This window comes from Mus musculus, chromosome 1 (genome assembly GCF_000001635.26).
Source record: "Mus musculus strain C57BL/6J chromosome 1, GRCm38.p6 C57BL/6J".
Lineage (NCBI taxonomy): Eukaryota > Metazoa > Chordata > Mammalia > Rodentia > Muridae > Mus > Mus musculus.
Window position 1 is genome coordinate 155908213 of NC_000067.6, and position 15174 is coordinate 155923386.

Below are 15174 nucleotides of genomic sequence, written 5' to 3' on the forward strand. Positions count from 1 at the left end.
TGCTTCTCATGTCTTACTGTCCAAGTCCTTAGCCCTTTAACTGAGGCTTTATCATACTTGATGATGTGGTTATCCTACCACTAGCAATGCTGGAAAGGAGCCTGTAAAATCTACTCAGAGGACTGAACCATAACTGAGAAATACAGACATTCATATTGTGCCAGTATGAAGGACAGACTGTTCAGTATTCTTCATAACAATAGTATACACGGTAACATCTCAGATGTGAATAAAGCCATCCGCCATGGCACATGCTTGTAATCCCAATTAAAGTCACTCAGCAGCACACTGTGAGACCACAATCTCAACGGAGAAGCAAAGAGAAGAAAGAGGGAGGAAAAGAGAGACAAAGATGAGGAAGAGAAAAGGAAATGGTGGGGGAGAAAATAAAAAAGAAAAAGGATGTCAGTGTGGAAATGTGCAATAAACCCAGGCTTTAGAACCAGATAAATCAAGGTTCAAATCCTGTCTGTGTGTGTGTGTGTGTGTGTGTGTGTGTGTGTGTGTGTGTGTGTGTACAAGCAGGTGTCTTAATTGCATGTACCAGTGTTTTTTGACTATGTAGACATGCAGGCAAGAAGAGCACAGAGCATAACGCAGTGCTTGGATCTAAGTCCAGTCCTCTGGACTGTGCAGCAAGCACTCTGAACCACTGAGCCATCTCTCTAGCACCTTAGTTGAAGTCTTACTGTCTCCAGGGGTCTTAGTTCCCTTCTCTAATCTAACTGTATTATTACCTGACTTGAGAGGTTGCTCTAAATATTACATGTAAAAGGAACAACCTATACAATGTTCAGGTTACTATATTCTCAAGGAATAGTAGCTGTATTTTACACGGACAAATTTTTTTTATATATTAGCTAATTAAAAAGGAAGACTGGCACTTTGAAGGCCATCATTCAATTCATAGAAACAAAATTTAAAAGGAAAAGGCAACATTTAGAGCTTTTATCAGAGTTTACCACACTGTACTGATGAAAGCCTTCCTCACCTCCGGTAATCATGACTCTTGTATCTTGAAGACTCAGAGTAACTGTCACGGGAAGGGGAGAACTTCTGCCGCTTGGAGTCCACAGCGCCTTCTTTACTCTGGGAGTGTGAAGCAGAATGACTTATCCTAAAACAAGCAAAACAAAGTCTGATGAAGCACCAGGTCTCCAGGGAGGTAAGGACTTTAAATGCCGCTCCACAGAAATAGAACGTAAAATCCTGATGGATAACAATTACAAAATAAGTCTTAGAAAGCATTTTAGAATTCAAACAGAAATGGACATATAAAGAAAGAATACTCTCACTAGCCACTCCTAGTTTCAATAAAAAAATATGAATTAGAGACAGTTAAAACATTATTTAAGGACACCCCCACACAAAACACACACAAAGTAAGCAGGAAGTGGTGGCCCGTGCATTTAAGCCCAGAACTTGGGAAGCAGAGGCAGACCTCTGAGTTTGGGGCCTGATCTACAGAGTGAGTCCCTGTTTCAAAACCCAAACCAAACAAACAAACAAACAAACAAATCACAAAACTGTAAACAAACACCCCAAACAACAACACAAACCAAACCACCCACAAAGCTTGGAGTAATGGCTCCTGCTTGTCCTCTCTGCACATGGGGGAGGAAAGCAGAGACTGCCACCAGGTCTGGACAGCAGGGCTGCGCTGCACAGCAAGTGCCAGGCCAGACTGACTTCCAGTGTGGGATGCTGAAAAAAAGTCTCCCCAAAAGAAAACACACACATGCACACACACACACAGACACACACAGACACACAGACACACACACACACACACACACACACATACACACACAGACTAGGCACAGTGACTCACACCTTTACACTTGGGAGGCAGGATCTGAGCCCAGTCTACATAATAAACTCCCGGCCAGCCAGGGCTACAAAGTAAGACTCTTGTCTTAAAAAACTTTTTAAATGACTTTTGATTGTTTCTAGAGTAAAGTCCAAAATTCTAACATCTGCAAGGTCTCACCCAGGTTTCCATACCACTTCCCTCTTTGCTCTCTTCTTCCAGTCGCACTGGCCTTCTCTGTTTTGAATTCCACTTAAATATGTTGTACTCCTTTGTCCTTCAAGGTTTTTCCTCTGACTCTTTGCCTCCTTTCTATCACCCACTCCTTATCTACCATACCCCATCATAAGTCTCTAACACCTTCTTCATCTCCTGGCCTTCTGCTACTTGAATTTCAGTATTACATACCTCTGAAACACGTTTCTTTTCTAACACTTACCTAAGTTTATAAAGTTTTCATTCACTTAACTGAGTATTTGACAAATGTTCCTCTTCCCATTGGACTGTACACCCATAACTGTTTCCTCTAGACCCTAAATGGTGCATAGGATGAAAAGGTACCTCGTTACATAGATCTGAATGGCTGCATACTCACCTATCTGTTTCAGCTTTGGTCCTCAGTTTTCTCATGAAGTCTGGAAAATGCTGCCGCTGGTGGTCGTACAGTGTTGCTAGGGGAACTCCAGAAGTTGTGATGGCATCTGCGAGGTGTGTTCGAGTTAGTTCTGCCATCTAAATGTGAACACACCAAACAGTAAAAGTAGACTTTACAAAGGAGTCAGGAGAGCTGAAAAGGAACGTGATGCCCTGGGAAGATCACTGAACTGGGCTCGCAGACGGCTCCTCAGACAAAGGCTGCCAAGCTTGCAGGCCTGAGTTTGATCTCTGAGACCCCCAGGGTAGCAGGAGAGAGGCATCTCCTCCAAGCTGTCCCCTGACTGCAACATCAAACCCACGAGCCCTTCCCCATAACAAGTAAATAATGTGACCTTAGTGGGGCTTTACTCAGAATCACTAAGTCAAAGTATGCATCTTGTCAGTGTTAGGCACCCATTCCAGACGAGTTCTTAGTTATCCAGGATGGCTGAGAACAAAGGCTCCAGTGGCTCTCACCTCACAGATCTGCCGCGCTGCATCTGTGGTGAGGCGCGCGGTCTCTGATTGCTGAGCTGCTATTTTACAAGTTGCTTCCTGGAGGACTTCAGTCACTTCTCTTTGTGATTTAACCACCTGCTGTAAAGATTCTGCATGGACCTATAAATAAAAACGCTTAGGGGTTAGTCTTCCTTCCGTGTAGCTTAATTTTAACTTACAAATGTGTTTCATACTTGATGAAAAATACATTTGACTATAACCTGGATTTCACAGTTAATGGGTCTGTAAGTAATAAACTACTATGCACCGTGGTTGCCGCTTCTCTAAACTGGGACTGAGTTTTGACTACTTATTTCAAAGGTTTGCTACATAACTCAAATGCCATGAAATTACCACATATAAAGGACTAAACATTATTTACCACCTTTCTTTTTTACACTTATATGCTTAATGAGTTCTCCAGTCACTTTTTAAATACAAAGTTTTAGGTCTGGGCTGGAGAGATGGCTCAGTGGTTAAGAGCACTGACTGCTCTTCCGAAGGTCCTGAGTTCAAATCCCAGCAACCACATGGTGGCTCACAACCATCCATGATGAGATCTGATGGCCTCTTCTGGTGCATCTGAAGACAGCTACAGTGTACTTAAATATATTAATAAATAAATCTTCAAATAAATAAATCTTCAAATAAATAAATCTTCAAATAAATAAATAAATAAATAAATAAAGTTTTAGGTCTAATAAACCACCATCTGCCAGGAAACAAATTACCTGAGCTGTTTTGTTCCGGGTTTCTTCTAACTGTCTCTGACACTCCAAAGCCTCCTGTTCAGCTTTTAGCTTCAATAAGGCCAAATCTCTTTCATGACGTTGCTGCTGTGCCTTTCAATTAAAGTGATCAAATATTAATTCTTCAGCATAAAATGTGTTATTACAGCTGCTACAGTCAACACATTGCTTTGTTCCCTATTTTCCCTCCTGTTTTCTTCAAATAGGTCCTTTATGGACCAAGCTGGCCTCGAACTAACAGGCAATCTGTCTCAGTTTCCTGAAGAGCTAGGATTGCAAACATGAGCCACCATACTAGACTCACAGTGTTGTTCCTAATGTAAGTGACAGGTGCCAAACACCAAGCCTAAAGGAAAGGTAGCACACTCTAACGTCATCAGACATCTTACTGTTCACTGGCAGGACTTAGTGGCTATCTACCATGTATCACTATTTCTATACAGAAATTTTATGAGAATACCAAAGCTGGCTAGAAAGAAAACTATACCATCTAACTCTTCGATTTTACTAAAGTTATGTATGTGAAGATAAAATTAATGTCTCAGTTCTCATCATTTTGACTTTGTTTCTGAAGGAGCAACTTCATCTAAAATGTTGCCTCCCTAAAGGCCTCCTTTAGGTTTAAAAAAAAATCCTTTCTGACACCATTATTCCATACTGTGTTAATTCCAAGTATATATGTTCCATCTCTTCTGGAATGGTACTAAATAGCATGGTTCCCTATAGGTGGTTAGCCTATACATGAAGTTATATAATGGGATTTCCTAAATTATAATATGGCATGGAAAAGAAATCTGTGTATCTGTGAGCATGTATGTGGGTGTATGTAACTGTTTCACATTGTAAAGGGATTCAGGATTCCTGCCTACCCTGGCTAATTAACAATAGTGTTATCCAGTTACTGCAACAGTACAAAGTCCCTAGATGTTTTCAATATGGCCCATGAATCATAAAAAGAGATTGATGTCTACTTTGTTAAGAACTGCCAGACTCAATGCTTATTCCAAACCCATGATCAGTATGGTCTTTCTACTGCAGTGAGGCCAAACATTCAATGTTAAACCATTTTAGAAGCCGGGCAGTGGTGGCGCACGCCTTTAATCCCAGCAACCAGAGGCAGGAGGATTTCTGTGTTCGAGGTCAGCCTGGTCTACAGAGTAAGTTCCAGGACAGCCAGAGCTATACAGAGAAACCCTGTCTCAGAAAAAATAAAACAACAACAACAACAACAACAAAAAACCCCACATTTTAGAAAACAATATGAGAGTTTTTCACTAAGTTTTAAGTGCTTATACATGACCCAAGCAATAATCCTGGGTATTCATGCAAGAAAAATGAAAATATATTGTATATCAACCAACAAGAAAATACATGGACAATTAAGACCTACTTACTAATCACTGGTTTATTACTAGGCAAAAATACAATGTCATACATAAATTCTAGCTTTATGTTGAATAAAATAAACTATAATAGAGTTAGAAATAAACATGAATATACATATATAATTCTGGAAGAGACAAAAAATAAGCCATAGCATAAGAAAACGGACTGAATACCCCTCTGGGAATTAACAGAAAATGGGCATGGGATGAGAGAAGTTTTCTATTGATTAGATGGTTGTTGTGGAGAAATATACATTAATTAAAACTGCACAGCTAAAATCTGCATTGTTTAATTGAATGTAATACCTAAGTAAAATAAAATAAAAATGGTGCCCTAGAGCTTCCACAAAGGAGAACACTGGTTAACCTCTGGATGTGCTGAGTTACAGTGCACACTATCCTTGTTTTATAAAACATCTGGATCTCAGAAATGGTTCCTTGGTTGGTTTGCTTAGTTCAAATAAAGCATAAAAAAAAATCAAATAAAGTGGGGGCAGCAAGATCACACAACAAGGAAAGGGGCTTCCTGCCGGGCTCTACAGCCCGAGTTCAATCTCCAAGACCGACATGGTGGAAGAAGTGATTTTCATGAGTTGTCCTCTGATCGCCTGAGACTATACACATACAATAGACAAATGCATTTTAAATAAATAATAACAAATGTTAACAAATATAAAGAACAACAATAACAAAAATCACCACCAACAAACAAACAAAGTAAAGCAAAACAAAACAACAACCACCACCCAGAGAAACGTAGTCAATTTCAGGGAAAAAAAAGGTGACTGTTATCATTAATCTTCATTAATTCAATCGTTCATTTTCAGTTATTAAAGCAGAGTATAAGACATGGAAAACAAAGCATGTGACAGAGTGACTGAGATGGCGCTCTCCAGCTCGGCTGCACATTCAATTCTCAATTCTCTTGGGGGTGCCAATTGTTTTGGTTTGTTTGGTTTGGCCTTTAAGGAAGAGTGTGGTTACAGAGCTCCAGTTGACCTTAAATTCCTGATCCTCCTGACTCAGCTTCACAAATGATAAGATTCAAGTGTCCTCTACCAAATCAGGCTTCCAGTTTCTTTTTAGTAATCCATGTGACAGTTTTTCTTTTGTTAGTTATAGGTAATATACAGACTATTTTTAATTCTCCTTGGAAGTTTGAATTTTTTTCTTTTTTTAGGCAGGGTTTCTCTCTATGTAGTCTTAGCTGCTCTGGAACTTGCTATATAGACCTTGCTGGCCTTGAACTCACTGAAAGACTCTTGCCTCTGCCTCCTGAATGCTGGGATTAAACATATGCACCACAATGCCTAGCTTGAAAGTTTTGTTTTGTTTTGTTTACCAAACAAAACTCATTAAGGGTAATTCTAAACACAAAGAAAAGAAGAAAACCACAGGAACAAATTACAAAAATTCAGCTACTACCTTTATGATCTGAGCCAGAGATACACTCTCCTGCTGAGCGAGGGCAATGCCCCTAACTCTCTCCACGTCGGACAGCTGGCGCACTGACTCCTCGAGAGCACTCAGGTAACTGAGTTCTGCAGCCATGCGATGCTGAAGGCCAGCAGGAGAGAAACGCTGAGGACCTGGGCACAGATGCATCGTTAAATCAAAAGGCTCACACAAAACCACAACACCAGCTCTCATTTTATGAGCACGTGACAAATCTACCTTTTCTTTGTACTAAAGACAGTGACTTACTAATATACTGTATTTTAATAGTTACTTCTTTTTCTCTCTTATGGGCATGTCTATATACATATTACATGCCTACAGATGAAACATAATATTTGGGGGATGAGTTTTGACTAACGATGACAACATGGAAAAAATGAACACTGTTGAACGTATGCTTTTGAATATTTAATTTCTACACAGTTTTTGCTCAATACTTAAAAGAGTAATCATATAAACTTGAAGTAACATTTCCCTACCACTTAGTTCGCAGTTTTTCTTGTTAGTTTCTACCTCTCTCTTGACAGATGGTTTCATGGACCCCAAGCTCACCTAACTCACTCGGTTGCCTCGACTGAGGTGTGTGCATCCTGCGTGTGATTTATGTGGTGTCCGGTGAGCCCAGGCTAGGCCTGCACTCCACTAGCAGAGTTATATGGACCCTGTACTTTCAAACTTTTACCTGCATGAATCTGCTTACCTGGTGCTGAAGCCATCTCTGTTTTATTCACGTCAGTAAAAGCTGCAGTGGGCTTAAATCCAGTTGTAGTTGGAGGTACTATGACTGAGGACTTAGATCTTTCTAAGGAAGTCCCAGGAAGGTCAAACTGTAACAATTTCTGTGAACTTGGAGATAGGGGAGAAGTTGGAGTCTTCTGAGATCTTCCCTTGTCTGAAGAGCCACTAGAAGTTTTTGCATAAAGACATTAGAGAAACTATTCCAAGAAGCATGTAATCAGAAAGAATAACAAACATTTTTTCTTTACCAACATGAATTAACTTTACCAATACTAGCTATGATGGAGGAGTCATCCACAGTCACTGCTTGACTGGATCGCATGAATACTTCTCTAGTTGCTAGATACACGGCGTTGAACAAGCTAGGTAAACGGCCTCTAAATAAAATAGTGAAGTAGCGTATTGACTAAACTAGCACTGAACAAGTCACATACAGCACAGTTCATTCATTCCATTATGAAGCAAAACCTAAGACAGCCACTATACACTAATAAAAATATAACTGTGTAAAAACTTTAGAAACAAATATTAAAACATGTACCTCAAATAAAATATCATTTTGTGTTTAAATTTCTTTAAAGCCATGATTCTTAATTTTCTCTGTTAAGCCAAAGGTCATAGCAAAAAGTTATTTGCATACTGTCATCTCCAAATGCTTAATATATGTTTAACTATGCATACTGAATTTTTTAATACTGTAACACTGTCTGAGCTTTTCTTAAGTAACTTCATATAACTGATTGTAACAACTCTTAAGGCATTTAACACATCACAAGACACCTCTCATTCATATTTACTTATATTGGATCTCTATTTGGTGGATAAATTAAGAGATTATCTACAAAGTATTTAGCATAGTTGTTGTTTTTTGTTTTTTCAAGTATAGCCTTGGCTGTCCTGTAACTCGATTTGTAGACCAGGGTGAACTGGAACTCACAGAGATCCACCTGCCTCTGTCTCCCAAGCAGAGATCAAAGGTATGGGACACCACACCTGGTGCAATTAAGACATTTTTACATTTTTGGTTGTGAGCCTAGCCTTTAACGGCTGAGCCATCTCTCCAGCCCTTAAGACATTTTTAATAAACTAAAATAGGTTTTCTTTTAGCTTCTGAAAAAAAGTGATAGATTTCAAAGGCAAAAATTGGGCCTACCTTGAATATCTGAATAAAAATAGTGTTGAAAGGTATTTACTGGCTTAACGAGATCTCTACCAGATGACTTAGAGAGTCTAACAGTAGTCCCCTACACACACAGTGGGGATATGTTTTTAGTACCTCCAACAGATCCCTGAAACCACACTATTTACACATATACATGTTTAATGCCTTTCCTGTACATTAAAAAATATATATATATTTTGTGTATGTGTGTGTATCTGAGTGTATGGTTCTGTAGGACCTGGTGCAGGAGCCTAAGGTGACCAAAACAGAGCACTGGATTCCCTAGAACTGGAGTTACAGGGAGTTGAGAGTAACAACATGGGTGCTAAGAACCACAGCCGGGTCCTCTGGAAGAGCCCTGAGTGCTCTTATGCACTTAGCCATCTCTCCAGCCTAACTTTTTCATCTTAACTTGCTACTTGCTACCCGGTGTGGCTGTGAACGTTAGAGTTTGAGGCACTACAGTAAAACTATTTTTTTGTTTGTTTGTTTTTTGTTTTGTTTTTTACCATTCCCATCATTTCAGTCTTTTACCATCCCATAATTTCAGGAATAAAGCATTTCTCACAGTAGTTCTTTGCTACATAACTTCAGCATACAATCTTTTCCATTATTATTATTTTTACCTTTCCCTTAAAGGAAGCACTTTATAAAGTGTTTCTTAGCATATACAAATCAGCACCATTACTACCCTTCAATTGAACCCATTATTACATAGACAAAGGTTTAATTAGACTCAAATACTGCTCAAGAGCTGAGTCGCATGAAAGACGAGTCGCATGGAAGATGAGCCTGAATCCTACGTAATTACTCAGAACAATAGTACTGTAAAGAAGGAAGTCATTTATTTCTACCATTTCCCACCTAATATTTTATAAGGACAGTTGACCAAAACTGAGCCATGGAAAGCATAGGAGACTATAGTCAATTTGATTTATAGTTCCTAACATGAATTCTCATTTTGAATTCTACCACATCAAACAAAATAAAGGACTCTATAACTCACTGTATGGTTTTACAAGATGAATTTATATTTGCTTGGCAGAGATGATTCACTTAGACTATCATTTCAAAAAGTTAAGTTCTCAGTGTTCTCAAATACATTAAAAAAGTTTTTTTTTTAAATTATATTCCTCCTTTACAAGGTTCAAATTCCTTTATCCATTGTGACTCTGCACAGATGAAGAGCGAGACACAGATCCCACTATGGAGAATTTATTAAGCTTACTTAGATTTCATTTTCTTTTCTTTTCTTTCTTTCTTTTTTTTTTTTTTTTTTTTTTTTTTTGAAGACAGGACTATTAGATTTATTTAACAGCTTTAACGCATAACAACTGAACAACTGAGCAGAATCTATTTTTTTTTCTTCATCTCTTTTTTTTAATTGGGTATTTATTTCATTTACATTTCCAATGCTATCCCAAAAGTTCCCCACACGCTCCCCCACCCACTCCCACTTCTTGGCCCTGGCGCTCCCCTTTACTGAGGCAGATAAAGTACGACCAAGGGGCCTCTCTTTCCAGTGATGGCCGACTAGGCCATCTTCTGATTCATATGCACCTAGAGACACGAGCTCCGGGGGGTACTGGTTAGTTGCAGATCCCTTTAGCTCCTTGGGTACTTTCTCTAGCTCCTCCATTGGGGTCCTGTGCTCCATCCAATAGCTGACTGTGAGCATCCACTTCTGTGTTTGCTAGGCCCTGGCATAGTCTCACAAGAGACAGCTATATCTGGGTCCTTTCAGCAAAATCTTGCTAGTGTATGCAATGGTGTCAGCGTTTGGAAGCTGATTATGGGATGGATCCCCAGATATGGCAGTCTCTAGATAGTCCATCCTTTTGTCTCAGCTCCAAACTTTGTCTCTGTAACTCCTTCCATGGGTGTTTTGTTCCCAATTCTAAGAAGGGGCAGTGTCCACACTTTGGTCTTTGTTCTTCTTGAGTTTCATGCGTTTAGCAAATTGTATCTTATATCTTGGGTATCCTAAGTTTCTGGGCTAATATTCACTTATCAGTGAGTATATATCATGTGAGTTCTTTTGTGATTGGGGTACCTCACTCAGGATGATGCCCTCCAGGTCCATCCATTTGCCTAGGAATTTCATAAATTCATTCTTTTTAATAGCTGAGTATTACTCCATTGTGGTAATTGTACCACATTTTCTGTATCCATTCCTCTGTTGAGGGGCATCTGGGTTCTTTCCAGCTTCTGGCTATTATAAATAAGGCTGCTAGAAACATAGTGGAGCATGTGTCCTTATTACCTGTTTCCCCACTAGGTTCTTTCAGTTAACCTTAGAGCCTAAGCCATTAGTATTCTGCTCAGGAAATTTCCCGGTGTGCCAATGAGTGTGGAAAGGTATTCCGTCATGCCACAGGGCATAGCCATTGGGGGAGACAAAACTGTGGGTGTTGGGCTTCAAGGAAGCAACGAGACACCATTCCAGGGGTGGGAAAATGCACTCTGAGATATGGGAAAGCTGAAGCTGGTATTCCCTGACTCCCCGGACACCCACTTGCTGCTAGAGTGCAGGCTGAACAGTGGGCTGAGAGCTGCAGCTTAGCTTATCAGCTTGGCAGGCAGTTGTGTGGTAGCACAGAGAGGTCTACTGAGATTTAGACTGTGGCTCTATAGGAGAAGGTCTTCTCCCTGCTCCCCATGGTGGTAGATGAAAGAGATGGTCTTTGGTTTCAAACTGTTTATTGGTTGTTCATCGTGAAAAATGGATGCAAACCAACTTCTCAGGGTGGATCAGATTCAATACCCTTTTCAGGGAGAAATGTCTGGGAGCTGGAGCTTATTGGCTAAACCCTGAGGGCCTCTAGGTACCTCATTAGCATGGAGAACTCAGGTTTCCTTATGTGGGAAGTGGGGCACATGCTCTAGGCCAGGAATCTGGCAGGGGCAGGAGGCCACCTATTGTCTCAGGTGTGAACCCCAAAATCCCAGGGACTAAGATCTGCTCCATCTTACCAAGTTTCCTGGCAAGGTCCAGTGTCGCACAAATGAGTTTGAGGCTCTTCCTACATTCTCTTATTTTCAGTTTCATGAGGTTGATCTTAGAGCCTGAACCCTTGGTGTTCTATTCAGGAAATGTCCCCCTGTGCCAATGCATTCAAGGCTCTTTCCCACTTTCTCTTCTATTAGACTCAGTGTATTATTTGGTTTTATGTTGAGGTCCTTGATCCACTTAGACTTGAGCTATGTGAAAGGTGATAAATACAGATCTATTTTCATTCTTCTACAAACAGACCACCAGTTAGACCAGCACCACTTTTTGAAGAAGCTTTCTTTTTTCTAGTGTATGTTTTGACTTCTTTGTCAATGATCAAGTGTCCATAGGTGTGTGGGGGTTTCTTTCTGGGTCTTCAATTCTATTCCATTGATTGAACTTTCTGTCTCTGTATCAATACCAGGCAGTCTTTAATACTATTACTTTGTAGTACAGCTTGAGGTCAGGGATGGTGATTTCCCTAGCAGATCTTTTATTGTTGAAAATTGTTTTGGCTATCCTGTATTGGTTTTTGTTTTTTCCATATAAGTTGAGAATTGCTCTTTCCATGTCTTTGAAGAATTGTATTAGAATTTTGATGGGGATTGTATTGAATCTGTAGATTGCCTTTAGTAAGCCAGTTGCTAGAAACAACCCAGATGTCCCTCAACTGAAGAATGGATACAGAAAATGTGGTTCATTTATACAATGGAATACTATTCAGCTATTAAAAACAAGGATATCATGAATTTTGCAGGCAAACAGATAGAACTAGAAAATATCATCCTGAGTGAGTTAACCCAGACCCAAAAGGACTTACTGATAAGTGGATATTAGCCAAAAAGTACAGAATATCTAGGATACAACCTACAGACCTTAAGTTTAACAAGCAGAAATGCCCAAGTAAGGATGCTTCAATCACATTTATAAGGGGAAAGAAGATAATCATGGGAGGCAGAGGGAGAAAGGGACCTGAGGGAGAGAGGGGAGAGGAGGGGAAGGGGAAAAGGGGAACAGTATCAGTTATGGGGTGGGGTATAGGAGAGAAGCCCAAAGGACCAGGAGTATGGATGGAAATATGCAGCCTCAGGGGTTAGGAGATGGGGGGACCCTCTAAAAAGTATAAGAGACCTGGGAGGTGAGAGACTCTCAGGACTCAATGGAGATAACCTTAGCCAAAATGCCCAACAATGGGGAGAGTCCACCTCCAGTAGATTGACATGGCCTCAAGTGGAGGGACTGGGTTACCAACCTACAGTTAAAATTTCTGATCCAGAATTGTCCCTGTCTAAAAGAACTTTTTGGGACAAAAATAAAGAAGAGACTGAAGGAAAGGTGGTCCAGTGACCAGCCCAACTTAAGATCCATCTCATGGCGGGGAGGGTGTATGGGAGGGGGGGCAAGGCCTGACACTACTACTGATGCTATGATATGCTTACAGACAGGAGCCTAGCATGGCTGTCTTCTGAGAGGCCCTACCAGGAGCTGACTGAGACAGACGCAGATACTTACACCACTGGACTGACGTCAGGGACCCTTATGGCTGAATTAGGGGAAGGACTGAAGAAGCTGAAGAGAAGAGACCCCTTAGGAAGACTATCAGTCTTAACTAACCCAGAGCCCAGTGAGCTCCCAGAGACTGAACAACAAATCAGGCATCATACACAAGCCAGTCCAAGGCCCCTGGCACATATATAGCAGAGGACGGCCTGGTCTGCTCTCTGTGGGAGATGTGTCTAATCCTCGAATGACTTGAGGCCCCAGGGTAGGGGGAGGTTTGGTGGGGGAAGAACATCTTGGTGGCAAGGGGGAGGGGGAATGGGATGAGAAACTGTGGGGGAGGTACCAGGAGGGGGAAACTGCTGGAATGGCACGGCACTCCTGTAGTGAGATCAACGGCAATGACAGCAGAACCACTAGAAGCTCAAGGGGACAGCAGCTTGATGTTAATGTTAGAACAGAACCAGCATGGCCCATACAAGAGAGACGGAGAGGAAGGAGAGAAACAGAGAGGAAGGAGAGAACTGACTCCTCCTGAAATTGTCCTTTCACCTCCTCACACGGAAAGTAAACCACAAATGTCCTCCCCCCAAACACACACACACAGTTTTAAAACATTTTTAAAAGAATGAAAAATACAGGTATACAAATTCCATGATCAGTGTGGAGGAAGAAATAATTTCAACAGTGAGATGGATGAGAAGGACACTGCACAGCTGTGTTTCAAGTGGAAGAGTGGAGTTGAGAACACAGTATGTAGACATGAGGTGCCCTGCGGTGCTCTGATGGGGACACTCCAGGAGGACTAGATTATTAAGCATCTCTCTGTGGGGTAGCTCACCTCATGAACCCCAAGAGAGGCAAATGCTTATACAAAAGATTGAGCCAAGAACAGTGTGACGATGATGTCAGGAGAGAAAAAGGGCTTGTACTTGAGGCAAATAATTACTAGAGATGTTTTAACAATTGCAATGAGGAATGTCCACATACCAAAACAAAGTATACAGCTGTGAACTAAGTTACACAGTATACACAGTGCCCTTCAGAAAGTCAACAGCCCATCCCAGCTCAGACATGACCGTGAACTGCCAAGCTGATATTTACCAAATTCACTGAACAATAGATTTAACTTCCATATATACAAATAGCAGCATAAAGAATCCAGGGCTTTACCTCACAGAGTGCCCAGACAGGTCTTCCAGTGTGCTCTCAGCATCCAGAGTCTGCTCAGAGTCTCCAACAGCAAGTTTGCTGCCAGTCCCAAGCTTCCTGCTTGGATGGGAGCCGCGTTCTGAGTCTGACTGTACTTTTTCCTCATCAATGAGTGGGTTCTGAGCACTTCCAGTGAGGGAATCCAACCCTGGAAAGGAAATTTTTGTAAGAAAATTTCCAACATTAGACTTACTAAAAAAATTTCAGTAAAATAAATTACAGATCAGAGTATTTTAAATTAATTTATATTTAAGACTTATTTTTCATATCTAAAATAAAGCAGTTCATTTTTCTGCCTCCATTTAAGAAAATAGGCATATGGCACATGTCTGTAATTCCACAGTCTGGTTATTCTACTTGTGTGAAGTAGAGAATAGTCACACTTACAGAAGCAGTGGCTGTCAGTAGCTGTGGAGGAAGAGTGGAAATGGTAGTGGTGGCAGTCACCATGATACAAATGTGGACTTAATGTCACTGAACGTGAAAATGATTTAAATGAGATGGTATCTCAAGCCCATGCTGGCATTATTATTATTATTTTGATTTTTCTGAGACGAGGCCTTTATAGACCTGGCTGCGCTGTAACTCACCATATAGACTAGACTGCCTCAAACTCACAGAGACCAGACTGCATCTGCCTCCCCAGGGTGAAGATTAAAGGATGCCTAACCACATCCAGCTATGTGTGCATTATTTCACCAAAATAAAATTGTAAATGTTAGCACTATCATCTTTACATTAAAAATTATGGCCAATTAATTTTTTTTAAATATAATTTCCTATACTGACCAGTTAGTTTCTTCCCATATTCCTATTCCACCTCATATTTTTCAAGTCAATAAGCACAATTTATTTTTTCAATTAGGAAATGTGTGTGTGTGTGTGTGTGTGTGTGTGTGTGTGTATATATATATATATATATATATATATGAAATTAGGAAATGTGTGTGTGTGTGTGTGTGTGTGTGTGTATATATATATATATATATATATATATATATATATATATATATATATTTTTTTTTCATATATAT

The 15174-nt window shown here is 40.4% G+C and overlaps 1 protein-coding gene across 10 annotated transcripts in view; it reads right to left on the reverse strand.

The window, feature by feature from the left end:
• Cep350 (centrosomal protein 350) overlaps positions 1-15174 on the reverse strand; it is a 128307-nt gene that overhangs the window by 63249 nt on the left and 49884 nt on the right. For 5 of the 10 annotated variants that reach the window (XM_006529903.4, XM_030243200.1, XM_006529902.4 and 2 more), the window contains exons 15-21: positions 14102-14288; positions 7237-7439; positions 6504-6667; positions 3676-3786; positions 2924-3064; positions 2406-2542; positions 992-1123 (exon numbers count right to left, since the gene is read on the reverse strand). In XM_006529903.4, coding sequence (XP_006529966.1) covers positions 992-1123; positions 2406-2542; positions 2924-3064; positions 3676-3786; positions 6504-6667; positions 7237-7439; positions 14102-14288 — 1075 coding nt within the window. The remainder of the gene's footprint in view (positions 1-991; positions 1124-2405; positions 2543-2923; positions 3065-3675; positions 3787-6503; positions 6668-7236; positions 7440-14101; positions 14289-15174) is intronic. The other 5 variants (NM_001039184.1, XM_006529907.4, XM_030243199.1 and 2 more) reach the window with 1 other exon arrangement.